The sequence below is a fragment of the Hydra vulgaris genome, chromosome 15, assembly GCF_038396675.1.
Source record: "Hydra vulgaris chromosome 15, alternate assembly HydraT2T_AEP".
Lineage (NCBI taxonomy): Eukaryota > Metazoa > Cnidaria > Hydrozoa > Anthoathecata > Hydridae > Hydra > Hydra vulgaris.
This window is the reverse complement of record NC_088934.1, coordinates 10,087,501-10,108,646: the sequence shown is the minus strand read 5'-3', so window position 1 is coordinate 10,108,646 and position 21,146 is coordinate 10,087,501. Positions and strand designations below refer to the sequence as shown.

At 28.2% G+C, this 21,146-nt stretch overlaps 3 protein-coding genes across 4 annotated transcripts in view; all 3 read right to left on the bottom strand.

Moving 5' to 3' along the window:
• Positions 1-2,321: 2,321 nt before the first annotated feature.
• LOC136092307 (uncharacterized) lies at positions 2,322-5,354 on the bottom strand. Its single transcript, XM_065820228.1, has 8 exons — positions 4,849-5,354; positions 4,596-4,732; positions 4,390-4,523; positions 3,934-4,003; positions 3,743-3,789; positions 3,136-3,288; positions 2,832-2,991; positions 2,322-2,595 (listed from the first exon to the last, which is right to left on the bottom strand). The coding sequence occupies exons 2-8, from the start codon at positions 4,723-4,725 to the stop codon at positions 2,447-2,449; spliced, it is 843 nt and encodes a 280-aa protein (XP_065676300.1). The 5' UTR covers positions 4,726-4,732; positions 4,849-5,354; the 3' UTR covers positions 2,322-2,446.
• A 2,278-nt stretch (positions 5,355-7,632) lies between these two features.
• Positions 7,633-13,801, bottom strand: LOC136092306 (uncharacterized). 2 transcript variants are annotated; one of them, XM_065820227.1, is made up of 5 exons: positions 13,597-13,801; positions 13,222-13,367; positions 12,236-12,827; positions 10,978-12,087; positions 7,633-10,805 (listed from the first exon to the last, which is right to left on the bottom strand). In XM_065820227.1, exon 5 carries the CDS (start codon positions 9,341-9,343, stop codon positions 7,739-7,741), a length of 1,605 nt encoding a protein of 534 aa, XP_065676299.1. In that variant the 5' UTR covers positions 9,344-10,805; positions 10,978-12,087; positions 12,236-12,827; positions 13,222-13,367; positions 13,597-13,801; the 3' UTR covers positions 7,633-7,738. The 2 variants fall into 2 exon arrangements, with proteins under 2 accessions (XP_065676299.1, XP_065676298.1); XM_065820226.1 differs by having other exon boundaries at positions 10,978-12,023.
• Positions 13,802-16,520: 2,719 nt separating this feature from the next.
• Positions 16,521-21,146, bottom strand: part of LOC136092305 (uncharacterized) — a 13,925-nt gene continuing 9,299 nt past the window's right edge. Inside the window, exon 4 of the mRNA XM_065820225.1 lies at positions 16,521-16,971. Coding sequence (XP_065676297.1) covers positions 16,823-16,971 — 149 coding nt within the window. The 3' untranslated portion in view covers positions 16,521-16,822. The remainder of the gene's footprint in view (positions 16,972-21,146) is intronic.

Genomic DNA, 21,146 nt, shown 5'->3' with positions numbered 1-21,146 from the left:
ACTTTTCCCTGCTTTTCTTTTTTTAAATTAACACATATAGAAAAAAAAATCGGGAAGTGATCGGAAACATCGGTTTTTATAATTCCTTTTTTTAGCGACTTATTAAAAAAATCGGTTGTTAAAATGTTATCAATTAATGATGATGAATGACTTGTGATTCTAGTCGGGCGATTAATTAAAGGTATTGTTCCAGTTTCAAATAAACCATTAAAAAATTTTCTCGAACTTTGATTTTCATAATAATCAAAGGAGTTTATGTTGAAATCCCCTATCAAGTAATTTTTTTTCTTTTCACGATCAGTTTGCTTTATTATGTTTTTTAGTAAAAATTTGCCAAAGTTTTCAATTCTTCCAGCTGGTGGCCTGTAACAACAGCTTATTAGTATATTTTTTGAACGCTTATTGATAAGTTCTATTGTTAAAATCTCTTTGTTTTCGTCAGAAACGCACATTTCGCTTCGAACTTTATACAGAAGGTTATTTTTAACAAAAAATAAAACTCCTCCTCCTCGCTTATTAGTACTTCGTTCTAAAATTACTGGATCAAAATGACTAATGACAGCCTAATGATAAAATGACTAATATGATAATAATAAAATGATAATAATAAATGATAATAATAAAATGACTAATGACAGACTAATGACTGGATCAAAATGACTAATGACTGGATCAAAATGACTAATGACAGCAGTTACGTATTAATTGTAAACTAATTTGAGAATTAGTTTTTAATTAATACGTAATCTCCCATTATATATAAGCGCTTATTTTTAGCCAGTTTTAGGTACAGAATTATATGTTTTTTAAAAGATTTTATATTGCCATCTGGTGGTCTATATAAGATCATATAATTTTTGTTCATTTAGTTGGCAAATGTGGACCTTTTAGCTCATTTAGTTTGCAAGTTTAAACTTTTTTGTCGGATCAGCTTGCAAATTTGGAATAGTAACCTTTTTAGACTTACGCCCCCCACCCCACCCCCATTTACTTGATATCTATTCTCGCCGGCCATGTCTCAAGATAATAAGTTTTGTTTTCGTCGATGTAATTGAACTACCTCGTACTCATATACCCTCTAAAAAATATAGTGTTGATTCAATGTTGATTCGGTGTTTCTTTTCAATATTGATTTCATATTGATTTACTGTCCAAAATGTTAGCCACTTATCAACGTTGAAATGTTGTATAAAAAAAACGTTGATTAAACGTTGCTCATCAACATTAAATCAACAATTACCGTTTTAAAAGTATAGTGTTGATTCAATGTTGATTTGGTGTTTCTTTTTAACATTGATTTCATATTGATTTACTGTTCAAAATGTTAGCCACTTATCAACGTTGTTATGTTGTATAAAAAAAACATTAATTAAACGTTGTTCATCAACGTTAAATCAACACTTATCGATTTAGTTGTTTTGCTAATAACTTACTTAAAAATCTGGTCTTTTGTTATATATATATATATATATATATATATATATATATATAGTTCTATAGTTTGTTGGCTTTAGGAAGAGCGGAAGGAAAAAAGTGATTCTTACGCCAACACATACGTCACTTTTAATTACTTTTGACTTTCGTCCAACATTTCCGTGTTGGACGAAAGTAAAAACCATTAATTTAATTACAAATTAATCGTTTTTTAAAAAAACCACAAAAACGCAAATTTAATTGACCAGAATATTTTTAAAAACATTCTGAATGTTTTTATAACATTTTGAATGTTTTTAACAATATAAACAATGTTTTTATTTTTATTTTTTTTAATAAAATGTTTTTATTTTTATTTTTTTTAATAAAATGTTTTTATTTTTATTTTTTTTACTGTAAATCATGCGCGGAGTGTTGCTACATCGACTATCTTATAGCCTGACTCGCAAGGGAGTGCTGCTACATCGACTGACAAATAGCCTGACTCGCAAGGGAGTGCTGCTACATCGACTGACAAATAGCCTGACTCGCAAGGGAGTGCTGCTACATCGACTGACAAATAGCCTGACCCGCAAGGGAGTGCTGCTACATCGACTGAGGGTTTGGTTGGGGCAGGCAGTCTATCATTATTAAAAAAAAAAAATTCCGGTCTTGCATTTTAATTTTTACTTTTTGTCAACAAAATATCGAAAAAACTTTCGGACAACATCTAAGGGTTCTATATATATATATATATATATATATATATATATATATAGCCTAAATTATATTTAATAACTTACTCTTGTAAATTGGATGATGGTAAAAATTGTTGGGCAAATGTAAACAAACTGTTGAAAGGACATCGATTAATTCAAAACAAACTCAGAAGAATAACAAAAAAAAAGTAAGCATTGCGAGATCATAGAGCTTGTTTTTTGACATATTTTCAACGTGAAATATTACAAAAATTTACTTTTCAATTTTAGATTAAAAAATGGAGATTTTTTCTTTACAAAAAGTTATAGATGGCTCAGCCTTTGCTCGAAGGTTCAGAATTTGCAACGTGGTTCATCTTTAAACCTTTTCGGTTGTGTCTTGTTCCAGATTGTCTTAAGAATTCTGAAATTCCCGAATGGCATTCTGTAACTTTCGCATTATGATGCTGCCTCATAATCGCATCTAAAATCAAATTGCAGAAATTATTGCAAACTATCAGATAAGCAAATGACTGGGATAAACAAATAATAACAAGTATATGACTATTATTGAGACAATTTTTCAGGAATTAGTGAAAGTGCTATAGTGATGCTGGTATTATAATTGTTGCCTAAAATCCTGCCTGTATCTCTTCCTCCTTTTTTTATATTGTGGTGGAACAAACTTTAATTAAAAAATATCCATAAAACTTTTCTTACCCACGATTAATTGATAAAGTGTGTATGTTTTAAAATTTGTTTTAAACAAACCACCGGAGACATTGAAACAGGACCCAGCTTCCTCACTCATCAACAGCTTTCCAATAGCAAAAGCTGATTTATATGCAGAACAACCTCCACTTCGGCTAAGGACATTCAACTAGTAATTAAAAAAAAAAAAAAACGATTAAAGTTTAAATAAGAAATATCAGCAAAACATTCAAATTACAAGATTGTGCAATATTTATTGCAGTGCATATCAATTGAGTTGTTATCAACCAAATATTTAATAATAAAAACTCACTACTCTACCCTTGAAAACATTGTTAGCCTTGACCTTTTCTTCAAGTAAATCAACATCAGATTTTGTTAGGCACCTTTCAAAAATGGTATCTGATGGCACAGGGCTAGGAGTACTTATTCCTGTTGTGGCTTGCTGCTGCAATAACATATCAATCTACAAAAGGTAAGAAAATATATTCCACATATATATGGAATATATTTTCTTTAAGAATATTATTTATCATATGTTAAATAGTACTCTTCATATAGATTACTTCAACCCCTAATTAATTAAGGGTTGCGAAGGATTACAGCTATTGTTGGTTATCTAATTATTAATTTTTTTTTTAAACAAATTTACTTCTGAAAGGGCTGCAAGCAGCAAGTAGCAATGTCAGCAGTTAACCTTTTGTCAACCTAGAGCCAAAAAAGGTACTAATTACTACCTTCTTTGGCTCAGGGTTGATAAAGGACCTAAACTATCCAATAAAATCAGATTTTGATTAACTCCTAACATTACGACAGGCCGCTTGCAGCCCCTACAGAAGTAAATTTGTTTAAAAAAAAAAAAATAAGATAACTAACAACAGCAATCCTTAGCATTAAAACAACAACAATAGTAATTATACCTTTTTATCTATCTTTGCCATCCAATTCAAGACAACTTTTTGAAAATCTGAAAGTATAAAATTTTTTTTTTTGAAAAACGAAACCTTCATTCGTTTATCAATAGAAAATGAATAAATTGGCAAATATACATTTAACACGTAAAAAAGAAAAAGAAAAAAGAAAAACTATACATTCTAAAAAAGCTATTTACCCTGACTAGACAACTGTTTTTGTTTCCTATCCTCTTCTTCTGAACAAAAGATTTTAGCACCATTTTCTATCTGGGTACATAAAGATATATATATATATATATATATATATATATATATATATATATATATATATATATATATATATATATATATATATATATGTATGGAACAAAAAGTATCTGATCCAAGTAAACACACAAAATCAAACTGGCGAATACTCTCCTACACTTACTGTTGGTTTGTCAGATATTTATTTCAGAAACTTTTTATTTTAATTACAATCTATAAAGTTGATATTTATACCAAAAACTTTTTGTCACAGTAACACTTTAACAAAATAATATTATCTTCAGCTTTGGTTTATGAAAATAAAACAAGTATATTAAAAACAGTTTATAAACAGGTTTAAAATTTGCATATATTTGTATAAAAAGCAATATTTACACTTTTTGTACCAATTCACTTGATGACAATTTGAGTTTGCTTGTAATTCCATTGTTTGCTTTCAAAAAGTCAATGGTATTTTCAGCTACTGGATAGTTAGTTGCCTCACTCTTTAAACATGGAGTTGATATTGGTTTCAGAATTTCTATAATTCATTAAGGAAATGAATGTTTATTTTATCATAATATAGTTTTTAATTTTAATGAAAATAACTTACCTGATATTTTTGAAATCAAGTTCATTCTACTTTGGTTATCAGAACTCGTCAAATGATGTCTTTTATATTCTTTTAGTTCCTTGTCACTAACTTCCACATCTTCATCACTATCCCAAAATGCCATTGTCATCTTTCTCCTTTAATATATATTTAAAAAAAATGTTTATTTGCTCAATATGGATAATTTACAATTTTAGAGACAAGAAAGTGAAAACTTTTCTTTATTTAGTAAATATAATTTAAGGAGCTTTACTTCTGTTTTGTTCTTCTCTTGTCTTCAGTATCAGTTTCAATGTTTGAAGTATCTGCTGCCTTTTCCAAGTGTGTTCGAGCTTCTTCATAAAAATCTATACACAGATATACTTTCAACACACAGTACACAATATTAAGGTCTATTTCAATTATTTTACCTGGTGTTAATAGTTAATTCCAACCTGTGGTGTATAAAACCCTTGCAGGGTATATCTGCCAATCAGAGGTCGGTGCCTGCAAACTAGTGACAGCCTTTCAAATTGCAGAGGAACTTTTAAATGGGGGCCAGAAGCATTTCCCATCATTTTTCATCCAACTTTTGGCTATAACTTCCACTTCTTTAATTGTTCCATTTGTAAATTCAACAATGGCAAATGACATTTCAATAGACTGCTATTTGATGCTGTTTGATTCCAAACAAAGTTATATAAGAAAAAAGTTATGAAAATCATACAATAAAAAACATTGCACAAAAGATTAGCTAGAACAATTTCATTAAGAACATTATATCTTCAGATTGATAGCAGATATATATATATATATATATATATATATATATATATATATATATATATATATATATATAAAATATATATATATATATATATATATATATATATATATATATATATATAAAAAAAGAAAAACTATTCAAATTAAGACTAAAATATATTTATAAGTTAAATTTTAAACAATTATTTTAAATTTTTCTCTAACACAGAACGCCTTTCATATAAAATCCTCACCTTTGTATGAGAACTACAAAACTATAAAAAACTATTTATATTGAACTTCCTATAAAAAGTTTATAAAGGAAGTAATTAAGGTTTATATAAAAAAAAGCTATAATTAACAAAAATATTCTTGCTGGTATATAAGTCTTAAAAGTAATGTGAAAATAATTACTTTCTATTTATATGTTCATTGTGTCATGTCCCTGTTTATGTAGGTGAGTTTCATAAACAGAGACATGACACAATCAACATATAAACAGAAAGTAATTATTCTCACATTACTTTTAAAACTTCCTTACCAACAAGTTATACTATATTTTTGTTAATTATATTTTTTTAAATAAAAACCTTAATTACTTCCTTTATAAAATTTTTATAGGAAGTTAAATGTAAATAGTTTTTATTATTGTTTAAAATTAACTAATAAATATATTTTAATCTTAATTTGAATAGTTTTTCTTTTGTTACCTGGGCCTTTTACTTATATATATATATATATATATATATATATATATATATATATATATATATATATATATATATATATATATATATATATATATATATATATATACATATATATTAGGGTAGAGTGAATTTTAGTTTTTTTTACAATTCGTTTAGCCTGGGTGTGCAAAAGTTGTCTATTCATTTCAGAAATACTCTGGAAAAATATCAATGCTCTAGGAAATTATCTTGAGGTGCCTCAAGACCTTTAAAATTTTAATGGGTCCCTAATATTATGTAAAAAAAAGTTTTTCAAAAGTATGTCATGTTGGGTCTCAAAAGAAGCAAAATTTTATAAAAATTTCAAAAATAACAATTATTTTTAAAAAAAAATTGTTATTTTATAGTTTATTGCAGAAAAAATGACCTTTTAAACTAAAAATGAAAAAAAAATTTTTTATTTTAATTATAATTTCAAAAAAATCTTAAATAATAATTTTTTTATAAAATAGTTGTTATTTTTGAAATTTTTATAAAATTTTGCTTCTTTTGAGACTCAACATGACATACTTTTGAAAATTTTTTTACATAATATTAGGAACCCATTAAAATTTTAAAGGTCTTGAGGCACCTCAAGATAATTTCCTAGAGCATTGATATTTTTCCAGAGTATTTCTGAAATGAATAGACAACTTTTGCACACCCAGGCTAAACGAATTGTAAAAAAAACTAAAATTCACTCCACCCTAATATATATATATATATATATATATATATATATATATATATATATATATATATATATATATATATATATATATATATAGATCTATAGTTTGTTGGCTTTGGGAAGAGCGGAAGGAAAAAAGTGATTCTTACGCCAACATATACGTCACTTTTAATTACTTTTAACTTTCGTCCAACATTTCCGTGTTGGACTAAAGTAAAAACCATTAATTTAATTACAAATTAATTGTTATATAAAAAAACCACAAAAACGCAAATTTAATTGACCGGAATGTTTTTAAAAACATTCTGAATGTTTTTAAAACATTGTGAATGTTTTTAACAATATAAACAATGTTTTTATTTTTATTTTTTTTAATAAAATGTTTTTATTTTAATTTTTTTTATTAAAATGATTTTATTTTTATTTTTTTTACTGTAAATCATGCGCGGAGTGTTGCTACATCGACTATCTTATAGCCTGACTCGCAAGGGAGTGCTGCTACATCGACTGACAAATAGCCTGACTCGCAAGGGAGTGCTGCTACATCGACTGACAAATAGCCTGACTCGCAAGGGAGTGCTGCTACATCGACTGACAAATAGCCTGACCCGCAAGGGAGTGCTGCTACATCGACTGAGGGTTTGGTTGGGGCAGGCAGTCTATCATTATTAAAAAAAAAAATTCCGGTCTTGCATTTTAATTTTTACTTTTTGTCAACAAAATATCGAAAAAACTTTCGGACAACATCTAAGGGTTCTATATATATATATATATATATATATATATATATATATATATATATATATATATATATATATATATATGTATATATATATTATTAATAAACTTATTATTAATTAATATATATAAATTAAAAAAGAAAAATATTGTTTATTTAATTATATATATTGTAGACATATACAACAGAAGCAAAGACTGTATCAGCAATAAAAAAAAATGTCTGTTTTTAATATAAGCAGTTATTGATCACAGGCAATGTCACAATGTCTCAGCACAAAAAAAGCATATCCACCTTTTGGAATAGGTATCATCAAGCCTTTATTAAAAAGTTCATTTTTATTTACAAATATTGTTTTTAAGTTAGTTAATGAATCTACATAAAAAATATCTAAATCTGATGTCTCAAAATAATCTGGGAAAAATTTTCTAGTTGAACAAGGATTTAGTGCTTTACATTTTACAATGTCTACCAAAACCTCCTCTACTAAAACAAACCCTTTGTCTTTGATAAAATAGACTCTGTCTCGCACATTTGATTTAATCTTGTCATTTGCCATTCTGATAAGAACTTCTTTACTATTCCTTTCTTTAAGAAAAATATCTAACTTTTTTCTCTCATCCAGTTGTTTAACTATCTGGGTAACTGTCTGATGTGATTTGTGTACCATTCTTTTAATTTGACCTAAAAAGCTTTCAAATGGGAAAGATGAAAGATGATTAAGACTCTCCCCAAAATTAACACAATCATCAGCTAAATGAATCATGCTATGAACATTGTATGTCACAAAGATTTCCCCATACAAAATTTGCACTTCTCTAACAAACCAACTAAGTAATTGTTTAGCGTAGGCAACTAATACTTTATTTTGCACCATTCTATCAGAAAGCAGTATGTGCATTGAAATTGAAAGAGAAATGAATAAGTCATAATTACTTTTATTTACTTTTCCTTTTAACACAACAGGTCCAGCATACAGAAGAAAGAATCGAAACTCTGTTGCTTTCCATTTCTCAAGTTCATTTAAAGAGCGTGGCCTACGCTGAAAATTGGATGGCGTATAACTTCGTAAATTTATCAATTCATTTGAAATATTGTCTTTAACAGATTGACTTAATCTAATGCATCTTGGGCCTTTACACCAGTTCATTATAAGCTTTTTAACCACCCCAAGACATATAAGATGCATATAGTCCAGTGGGAATCCAGTTATCATTGGAAAATTTAATTGTACAAGTGGAGAAAGATTCTCAAGTTGGTGACCTTCTTTTTTATATAAATTATTTTTAAAATCCACATCAGTACGAAGAGGAGCAATTGTTTCCAATAATCGTACACCATGCTTTTGTGTGCCAACTACCGTGTATCTTTCACAGCTATGGTAGCCACTATGCCCTATAATGCATTTTACAAATGCTCTTGCAGGCGCATCACAAATAAAAGCTTTAATAGTCACTAACAGCTGTTTATATCCATTACTTTGTAAATCTTTCATTTCAAGAATAAAATCGTGAAGGTACTCATCTAAAGATGTTGGTTTTCCCTGACCATACCAAATTGCAACAGCATATGGTCCTTTCCTATTAATTGTAATTAATATAGGCCAAATTGAAGTCTTTTTACTATTGTATATAGGTGCACCATCAATGTTTACAATTATATCAAGCTTTACCACAATTTTAATTGATACAGACATAAAATACTCAATAGCATTCTTAACACCAAGATATATATAATCACCTCCACTAACACAAACGACATCAACTTTTTGAAGAGATTTTTGTAATGTCTGTCTGCATCTTGGTAAATATGGAGTAAATTTGCTAAAGTGATTTAAAAAGTGCATTTAAAGCATCATCTTTTATGTCATATTTTAATGACCACTCATATAAAAAATCTTTTGTTGAAGTTTGAGGATCAATATTTCTGTACAAACTATCTGTATCTGCAATATCATCAGCATCACTATAACTTGCTTCAGACTTATTTAAATAATCTTCAATTTCATTTTTTGGTGAGGTGATTGAAGATATTACTGTATCACTGTACACCTCTTCAGATACATCAGAAAAATTTTTATTGGTTGAAGATAGAAACTCACAGTTCTCTTGTCCAATATTGCACTCTTCAAGATAATTATTAATTCTTTTTTTTGAATCTCTTTTTTCTCTCATATAACCTCTCATGTATACGCTTCTGTCACGTTTTGGCATTTTTATCTTATTTTCCACTAATCTTGAAATAGAAAATTAAAAGAAATCTAAAGATGAATGATTTTTGTAGCTAGTATTATATATTCATTTATTTTTTAATAAGCTTTGTAGTAAGTCATCCAATCGTTTAAGCAAACGGCACTAAGATTCAAGCGCAACGAATTTTTTTTTCTTCCTACGTCAACAGTAAATCAATGTACATAAAGTGTTTAGAAGTAAATATTGATTTGTTGTTGATAAAGTTGCCGTTGAAATAACATCCGTTTACAGTTGATCTCTGTTGATTGCGAATATAAACACAAAATCAACGTTGATCGACATCCAATCAATGCTTCATTTTTTAGAGGGTATTGTGTAACAAAAAGTAGAGCACCTAAAGTTTAAAAAAAGAAAAAATACTAGAAATGTCAACTATTTTTTTATTCATCAAGATCGCTTTCTGACTCTATTTCATCATCATCATCATCATCATCATCATCATCATCATCATCATCATCATCATCATCATCATCATCATCATCATCATCATCATCATCATAGAGTCTTTCTTCAAACGAGGTGTTTTCACACGCTTCACCGCATGCGCATAGATCAGTGCATGTGATTCCGTTTTGTTTACAAGAACATCGATTTGTGACGCAAACAGGTTTGCAAGAACAGTGAACAAATTCAAGAAGTGAATCGGGTGCAGGTGGAATTGTTGTCCAAACCAAGTTTACCTGGTCTCCATTTAAAGACCAACCATAGCCATCGGGCGAAGGAACATTTAATATACCTTTCAATGCATTTTTTCGGATGTAAGCATCATAATTATCACGTTTAATGTGTAAAATAAGCGAATCATAATTTGGAGGAGCATCTCTTCTATAGATTTGCCCATTTTGAACAAGTAATATCGTGCTTTATTGACAACATCTTCTTTGCTTGCACCATAAAGGTGACAAACAAATTTCTGTATGCCATTAACAACGTCATCTGATACATCTTGTGACATTCCGATACCTCGGAATGCTGTACAATATTCTTTTTTCTTTCCTGCCGTCTTTAGAGCAGATAATTTACCTTTTCCTTGAAAAGCAGACACTGCATCACAACCTAAGTAATAAGTAGAAACACTTCAAACATTTACGTTTTCAGATACAAAATTAGTTTAGATAAACAGCACAATTTAACACATTATTTTTGATAAAGTAGCAAAATAGTGCATGAAATAAATTCTTTGCAAGATAGATAATGATTTCACTTATGAAATTTAATTTGAATTTACCTGTAAAGGAATGGAATCCAATCATTGCATCACACCAATCGTAACCAATCTCTTTTGCGATTTTATTTACATTAAGGATACGTTGTTTGTTTCCACATCCTGTTTCAAAATGAAGAGTTGCAGAGATGAACCAACTATGGTAAAATGCACTTACGAACACATCTGTATCGGGGCTTGCAAGTATAACATGAGCATATGAAACCGAAGCGTGCTTACAATGTAACAATAACCGAGTATCAGCTTCTTCTTGGTCGCTACAAAGTTCGGACAATTCCGTACAAATCGAATTTCTGAAGCAGTATGTGCTATCACCATGTGTAATAAATATCTCTATTTCATTTATTGCATAACCTTTCCATTCTTCCAAAAGAAACTTAACCAGTTCCTCTTTATTGCTGCCAGCACTCATAAACTTCTTCCATTATTTGGGTACTTTTGATTAGGCCCAAATATAGTAACATTCTGGACACCAGATTCAGCTCGTCTTTGTCGCTCGGCGTGTTTGATACTAATATTTCGATACCTGTCCGTAACAAAGTCAACTCTATTTGACTTATGGCAAAATTCATTACCATAGTGAATATCAATTGACTGAGTTTCTCAAAATTTTCGGGTACAGGTTTAATTATTTGCAATATAGCCATACCGTCCAAAATTAATGCGTTGTTCTTAGGAATATCCACTGATAACTTATCAATACATTTATCTTCGAGTATATTTATAAGCTTCGACTTCGTTGATTTTATGATACCAGCTGAGGCGGGAATACTAATTTCAATAATAATTACTCTAACTTCAACAAACAAACCACTTTCAATATACGAGTGGAATTCAGAAAAGCCATGTAATTCCATTAATAACAAGCAGAAATCCTCTACTTCACGTCGGTTGTCAACATCCAAGGAGTTCAAGAATGATTCAAATCTAAGGCGACTTGAAGCCTCAAACATGATTTTATGCACCATTATGCTTCTGTAATAGTGTTAACCTGTGAGAATACCTTTAATTGCTCCCTCTGCCACTAGACCAGATTCAATGACAATATCCTTAAATTGAGACTGATATATTAATGCCCAAAGTTTACAGTTTTAATAAACCAATAAATGATAGCTAGCAAATATTTAAAAAAAATTAAAGTTTATAATTTTATCAAAAACTTTAACACAAAAAATCAAAATTTGTCAAAATATCTTTATCTCTAAATAGAAATAGCTATCTTCTAAAATGTTCATCCTTATGTTTAAAACTAATTAAATACCTTAAACCTGAATCCATCAAATCTTTTAGCAATAGCAGTCATAAATGACATCATAGTATGATATTCGCCAAGTCTTACTACAAATCTATTCGAAAACTCAGGTTCCTTCCACCGAACCATTTGAATTTTTGAATACACAGCCTCATCACAGGCAATTACTCCATACTTCAAATTTAGTTTGTTTATAATATCAACACTTCTACGTAATATTGTGTATATTGCTGCAATATCAGTAACAGGAGCATCAACAACTGGTAAATATCCAATGTACGAGACATGAGAGGCAGCTTTGTTTTGACCAATATTGAAAGCAGTCAAACTTGGAAAGGAATTTTCTTGAATTTGACTTTTGCATAATAGATAAGCCCTATCTTGATCCTTGACTTTCTCTATTTTTTCGATTAGCTTTTTAATTTTTTTAACTAGCTTTAATTATAATTTAATTTTTTTAACTAGCTTTTAATTAGCTTTTTAACTTTCTTATTTTTTCGATTAGCTTTTTAAGCTTGGGTGATTCTTTTTTCCCAATCTGATAACATAATATGCTAGAAAGTGATTCTTGAATAGATTGAGGTCGTTTTGAAACTGTTATCTAATAAAAAAAAGTGAAATGGTATGAAGTGGGTTACTAAAAGAATGAAGTTTTTTTTATAGAAAATAGCTAAATCCAATATAGAAACATAAATGAATGAACACCTACTAAAAAAAAGAATTGTTAGCTATAAAACTATGTAGTTTTAACAAACAACATAAATGTTTCAAAAAAGATCATAAAGTTTCTAATTTTGATTTAGTATAATTGATATGCAGTGCTCCAAGTGAGGGGGGAAGAGCAAGATGTCATCCAGCCACCTTTTTAAAGACTATAATCCATTCTTTTCTATATCTTTCCTAACATAGCAAAGATTAGACAAGAAAAATTGTATTTATAAATTAGTGAAAACTGTCCCTTTATTTTTTCCCCTTACATTGCGCACTGTTTATACCTCTCTTTTTTCTTGGGTTGGTCCAATATTTAAAGGTTGAACAATGATTCCATTAGCCATATGAGTAGTTCCTTTCCCAGATCTTGTTTCCTCACCGAAATTGATGTTGTCCCAAACCAAAATTGACAGTGATGTGTCTTTAGTTCCTGAATAAAAATTTGATTTAGAAGACCAGAAATTTATTGTATAAACCCGATAAAAAAATTAAGCTATTATTAAGATAAATTATATACTTATTTTGATTTTTTGAATATATTATTGTTTATATTATGGTGATAACACTTACAAAAACCTTGTTTTGATCACTTTAGAATTAAAATTATTTTTCATCATAGATATTGTTTAATCTTAACTTGTGGTAAAACTACATCTTACTTTAGACTAAAAGAAAATCTTGCCACATCTCCATGTTTATTTCGAAGCTTGCACCACCTTTTTCGTGTGCTAAATATTTTTTTTATAGCTTTAGTACTGCATTTTTTAATGCATTTATTCGGTATATTATTAAAATGAATTAAACAAATATTGTCGCTTAACGATGCTGCCATTTTGTCTGTTTATATTTTTAACCAAACGTGACAGAGATATTTTACGGAAAGATTTATTAAAAAGTTTTAAATAACATTCGGTCGCTTTGGTTGTTCCGTAAATTACTAATTATCAACGATAGACTAATCGTTAGAAAACGATCAAGCACGATAAAGGAAAGTAAAATAATAGATTGTGAAAAAAAGGGGCAAGTTTACATTTTTAAAATGTTAATACTAAGAAACGCTTGATTCAATATAGAAATTTCAGTTATTAGATGTGTCCAACGGGATGAAGCGATAATCAATGTTGGCCACCGGCCTATGTTCACTGCAACGTTTTCCGCAAAAAAAACAACCAATTTTTATTACTTGAAACATTAACAGAATGTGCTTAAATTGACAAAAAAAAAACTCAATTTTTATCAAATCAACAAAACTATTTGCAAGATTAGTAGCAATTCCAAAGAGAGAAATGTTGAAAGCTACTTTGATTACGAACTCACCCCTTTTCCACAAGTTTCTTTTTTTAAATAAATTTATGCGGAAACCTAATAAAGCCTCACTAAGGAAGCTACTTCTAACAGAAGAAAAGATTTGTTAAATAGAAAAAAATGATATTTATTGCTATTTTGTAATATAAGTTTTTTTTTATAGCGAATTTGCACCAAAGTCTAAAAAAAGTCTAAAAAAAAAGGTCAACTAAAAAAGTTCGGAACATCAAAATGTAAAAGACCCGGAGCTATAGCCCTCCCCCCTCCCCTCACGACCTAGTCCCTCCTTGAACAAGCACTAATATTTTTACGTTACGATTAAAGAAAATGTTTTACTTAATACAACATTAAACTTCTAACAGTATATAATGCTAACGACTTCAAAGAAAAAATATCTTTTAAAAAACTATGACGTCATAGTTTTCACTTAGAGCTGCTTTAATTCACATTTTTTAAACTACGTGTAAGCAATCGTTTTACTCGGAATTAAATTATCTTTCAGATGATATAAATAACTAATAATTTTGGCGATATAAAAAAATTATTCATTTTGCAAATTTGTATTTGAAAATTAGCCCCAAAATGTCCATTTCATATTCTCAAAATCATGGGGCTTTTGTTTTGTCATTGCTGACAAAAAAAAAGCCTTTGACTTTGACTTGACATGACTTTGAGAATAGGAAATGTTGTTGTCAAGTCTAACTTAACATGATTTTTTTTCAGGTTTTACTTGAATTCCACCTTACTAATATTTGTTGTTAGATTTTATAAGTGAGATTTTATTTGCAATTTGAAAATTTTATGACTTTGTATTTAATCAGTTTTCAGAAGTTGTTCTTTTTGTTGTTATGGGTGTCTTTTACTTTTAAAACATTAAGGTAATTCAATAAAAAGATTTAAGGCCATATATAGCCAAAAAACACCTTATTTTTTGTTCTTTAAGTGTTAATGTGATTAAAAAAATCTACCAGTCATATTATTTTTAATTAAGCAATTTTTTTCACTAGATTAAAAACAAGTTTAAAAAGTTGATAACACCAATCGATTTTGATATATTCACCGCAGCGAAATGACCATATTATAGGGTGTCCTAGACCGATACTTTCAAACGCTAAAATTTTATAACTTTTTTATTAAAATTTGTCAATTATACTATAGCATGTTTATATGTTTGTATAGTATGTTTATACTATAGTTTGTTTATATGTTTTTGTTATACTATACTATAGTTTTACCATAATTATACAATAGATTTTTACCATACGTTTTTAATCAATTTATATCAATTTATATGCAATTTTTAAAGAATTTAAGTTTATTAGTGGTCTACCATCTTGTTAATACAAATTATTAAAGTAAATGATTACAAGTTTACATTTCTTTATAATGATCACGCTTTTCTGTGAAAGAAAGTTTAATGAGAAACTTTGTTTATGCGCGATTATCTTATTTTATAAATTTTTATAATCGAGAACTGGCGCCACAAAGCAAGGGATATAAAAAAAGATAGCTCATATTATCTATGCTTGATTTTATTTTAAAGTTAATTCTTTAAAAAAGATATTTCTTAAATATAATTGATTTTTCTTTTAGTAGTAAATAAAAGTTAATGTCGCATCTAAAAAATGAAAAAAATGTTTTACAATATGAAATCATCAGCTGCTTCATTATTAAAAAAAAAAAAATTGTAGCTGTGTCTAAAAAAGAATATAAGCTGAAATAAAATATGAAACATTTTAAATGCTGTTTAATTAAAGATCTATTATTGATTTCCAAAATATAGCTGCAAAACTAGAATTTAAGAATCCCTGAAAAAAACCAGAACTTTTTACTAACAGCAGCTTTAACGCAATAAAAACAAAGCAGTACTTTTAACTCGCGCAAGCAAGTTTATTTTTATGTAAAAAAGCTGAGCTGACTTTTTTTATTTATTTTAATTCACCTCCCCAAGGCCATGAAGGCCCCTACAGTACAGTAAGAGGCTACTATAGTACAGTAGTTACTACAGTAGGAGGCTACTTTTAGTAACTCTCTCAACTCTATAACTCCGAAACACGAAACTTGGCGAACAAGGCCGCTGCGCGAAGAAACAAATTGAGCGCGGTACTTCCATGGACGGGGTAGGGGTCGAACTCGGAACTTCTCGCTTAAGAGGCGAGCGCTTTACCACTACACTACTACCGCAATGACTAATGTGTTTTACATGGCATTTGCAGTAAAAGCTGAAAATGCCATGTTTTTAAAAAATCAAGAAAACAGATACTAAAAAACTAGATACTTAAGAAAACTCCTATTTATTGATGTTTATAAATTAATTCAATTCTCTTACAAGTCGTTATTAAGAAAAAAAAAGATGATACAAGATATATAAAACAATTTATAAAAACTTACTAATTATGTACTCGTATAAAAAAAATTTGACTAAAAAATTTTTTTACAAAACCTTAACTAAAACACAGAATACATAACAAAATAGCACCTTTGCCCCTAATAAAAATTAGAAAACGTATAAATAACCGCTTACTCTCAAAGCTATGTTAACACTTTTATTTTAAAAAAATTCCTGGAAAATTTGTCAAGTTATTTTAATTCTTCTTGGCTGGAGTGTGAACCGCCACAAAAATTATATTTCTTTTCAATATATAACCAAAAAGGTATAAGAAAAGAATCGAATAATAATATTGATAAATGTCCAACAACAATGGCTATAGCCATTAAACCTCGATCACCTAAAATTAAATTTTTTTACAAATACATATATTCATACATAGGTACGCAGATAAAAACATACATATACAATATATAAATATATGTACATATATACATATAAATATATGTACAAAATACAAATATATGTATAATATACAGATATATGTATATATACATAAATGCGGTAGTGGTGTAGTGGTAGAGCGCTCGCTTCATAAGCGAGAGGTTACGAGTTCGATTCCCAACACGTCCCTGGTAGTACCGCGCTCAACTTGTTTCTCCGCGCAGCAGCCTTGTTCGTCAAGGTTCGTGTTTCGGAGTTATAGAGTTGAGAGAGGGTTAAAACCACAAGTAGCCTCCTCATCTGTAGTGGCCTTCTCGGCCTTGGGGAGGTGAACAAATATAAAAATAAAAAAAATGTACATACATATATATATATATATATATATATATATATATATATATATAATATATATATATATATATATAATATATAATATATATATATATATATATATATATATATATATATATATATATATATATATATATATATATATATATATGTATATATATATATATATATATATATATATATATATATATATATATATATATATATATATATATGAATATATATATATATACATATATATATATATATATATATATGTAAATTATGTTAGTGTATTTTACAAATAGAGTGCTCAATGTTCTTAAAGAACAGAGCAATAATTAATTAGTAAAAAACACTTATCTAACTTCAAGTCTAAGATAAAAGTTAGATAAGTGTTTTTTACTAATTAATTATATATAAATATATATATATATATACACACACACACACACACGCACATGTGTATATACACATACAAATATACATATATATACACACACACATATATATATGTATAGATATATGTATATATGACTGTATATATATGTGTGTGTGTATATATATATATGTGTGTGTGTGTATACACATGTATATATATATGTGTGTGTGTATACACATATATACACACACATATATATATATATATATGTATGTATATGTATATATGTATATATATATATATATATATATATATATATATATATATATATATATATATATATATATATATATATATATATATATATATATAAATTCAATTTATAAATATCAAAATAATTTATCATGGCTCTGTTCTTTTAAGAACATTGAGCACTCTATTCTGTAGAATACATTTAAAATCATTCGCACTCTATTTTTTTGCAAACTCTGCTTTTTTTTAGCAAATTTTTAGTGTTTTGTAAATATTATATATATATATATATATATATATATATATTTATTATTATATTAAATATAAATATTATATTAAATATTATTATATATATAAATATTATATTAAATATTATTATATATATATAAATATTATATTAAATAATATTATTTTAAATTTTATTATATATATATATATAAATATTATATTAAATATTATTATATATATAGATATTATATTAAATATTATTATTATATATATATATATATATATATATATATATATATATATATATATATATATATATATATATATATATATGTATATATATATATATATATATATATGTATATATATATATGTATACATATATATATATATATATATATATATTTATATATATATATATATATATATATATATATATATATATATATATATATATATATATATATATATATATCTATATCTATATCTATATCTATATTTATATATATATATATATATATATATATATATATATATATATATATATATATATATATATATATATATATATATATATATATATATATAAACACACACACAGGGGCGGATCCAGCATTGTTTGGTGTATGAGATAACTAACTTCCTGACATGGAGCAAGCACCAAACATTTATATGTTTATACTTATGTCAAATAAGGATGCTATGCAAAAAATTGCGATGATTGGAGCCTGGGGACAAAAAAGCCCTATAATTCTGGCCACAACTACCCCAAACGTGAGAGCAACAAGTTGACAAAATATTTTTTTATGATTTTTAACTAAAGTTATATTCATCGAGAAATTTTAAATTTCATAGTATAATATCTCAGCGTTCAAAAAGTATGACCATATGAAATTTAAATCCACCTTAATTTGAGGAGGTTAAGAATTTTATATGGTCATAACTTTTGAATGTTAAAAGATTATTGTATAAAATTTAGAATTTATTGATGAATATAACTTTAGTTGAAAATCGTAAAAAAATATTTTGTCAACTTGTTGCTCTCACGCTTGGGGTAGTTGTGACCAAAATTTTAGGGCTTTTTTGTTCCTAGGCTCCAAGCATCGCAATTTTTTGCATAGCATCGTTATTTGACATAAGTATAAACATATAATTGCTTGGTGTTTGCTCCATGACAGGAATTTAGTTATCTCAAACACCAAAAAATTCTGGATCCGCCCCTGATATATAATATATATAAGCTTGCTTCATTTGATGTATCTGGGAAAGTTTTTGAGATTATCAAATTGTTTCTTTCTTTTCTATAGAGGTTAGCGCCATATTAAAGTCATACTCGAAGGTTAACACTCCTCTTCATTTCCGGTAACTTCTGGGGTACTTTAAGGTTCTATTCTTGGTCCTGTTTTGTTTTAATTTACATTAATGATCTTCCCGACTTTACATCTAAAGTGGCTCTTTTTGGTGATGACTCAACTTTATACTCTTACTTTGACAAAAAGTCTTCTCTTTTTGATAGCTTAGAACAGGCAGCCGATCTAGAATCTGATTTCACTTCTGTAACAGATTGGGGCTTGCAATGACTTGTAAATTTTAACTCCAACAAAACTCATTTATTTACTGCAAACAACTATTGCAATACTATTCCTATATTAATGAATGGCAACCCTCTCACTGAGTCCACTTCTTTACGTTTTCTTGGATTATCGTTTACTACTGACCTTTCATGCAACCCATATATACAATCAATTGCTAAATTAGCATCTGCTAAGGTTGCTTCTGTTTACCATGCTTGCCATGTTCTTAACCCTGATTCTCTACCTTAATAAACTCTTATTTGTCCCAGTATGAAATACTGTTATCATATTTGGGCTGGTACTTCTAATGATGCTCTTTCTCTTCTCGGCAGGGTCCAAAAACGCATTGTGACTTCACCATTTCATTTGCTATTTGCTCCTGTTTGACTTATGTTATGTATTTTGAAACAGTTTGCAATTTCATTTTCGTACTTAACAACTGCTGATCTTACAACCTTAACTAGCTCTTTGTAGGATGCCTTATGCTGTTTTTGAATCTATGTGAGTCTATCTACAAGCTGCAAGATATTTGCGCTAAAAGTTTTTTTTTCCCACTACTTTTTTAACTTCTGGCATATTTCATTGTTGTTTTTGTTGCTTGAACGGTGTTTTAGTTAAAGATATGTGTAGGGTGACCGCATCTTTGATTTTGTCAACAAACACCTGGTAATTGTCGTTTCCTTAATGGGAATTGAAAATTTTCACCCAATCATAGGATGCGATTAGTGTTAAGATTGCTTCATAGTTTGCCTTGATCCAGATGAATCTTTTCTGTTTTTCTTTAACATAAGTGCTGTTTGTAGCAAATGAGCCAATGAGAAAGCAGTGGGCTTTCCCTGCTGATGTGAAGCCAAGTGAGTTGCCTTCATGTAATTGATCTATACAGTCAGGTTCATCACTGATTAATAAATTTAGTGTGCTGATGTTCTTTTTTTTCTATTTCTGAGGTGGGGAAAGTGACGATTGCATGAAAAAGTTTTCCTTTAAAGATTGCTAGAATTTCATGTCAGTTGTATGTTTGTCTTGTGTATGAGTAACTGTTGCTGGGTCTTCATCAGTCTCAAGAACCTCGTTGTGTGGCTGAACTTGAAATCGCTGTTGATTAGGACAAATGAGCAGCCTAGTGTTGACAAGCTCTGCTTTACTGAATCAATCAATTTGATGATTTGTTCTAGAACTCCAACGTCATTATCATACAGTCGGTATATGCAGCCTATAAAATAGATTAATTGCCAATTGTTATCACTTGCCATACTTGCTTGATATTTGTTGATTTGTTAATTCATTTTTGTTACATTTGTTGGGATATCACCTTTTATGTACACCACCTACTCTGCTTCCTCGATATTTTTTATGGAGTTGGTA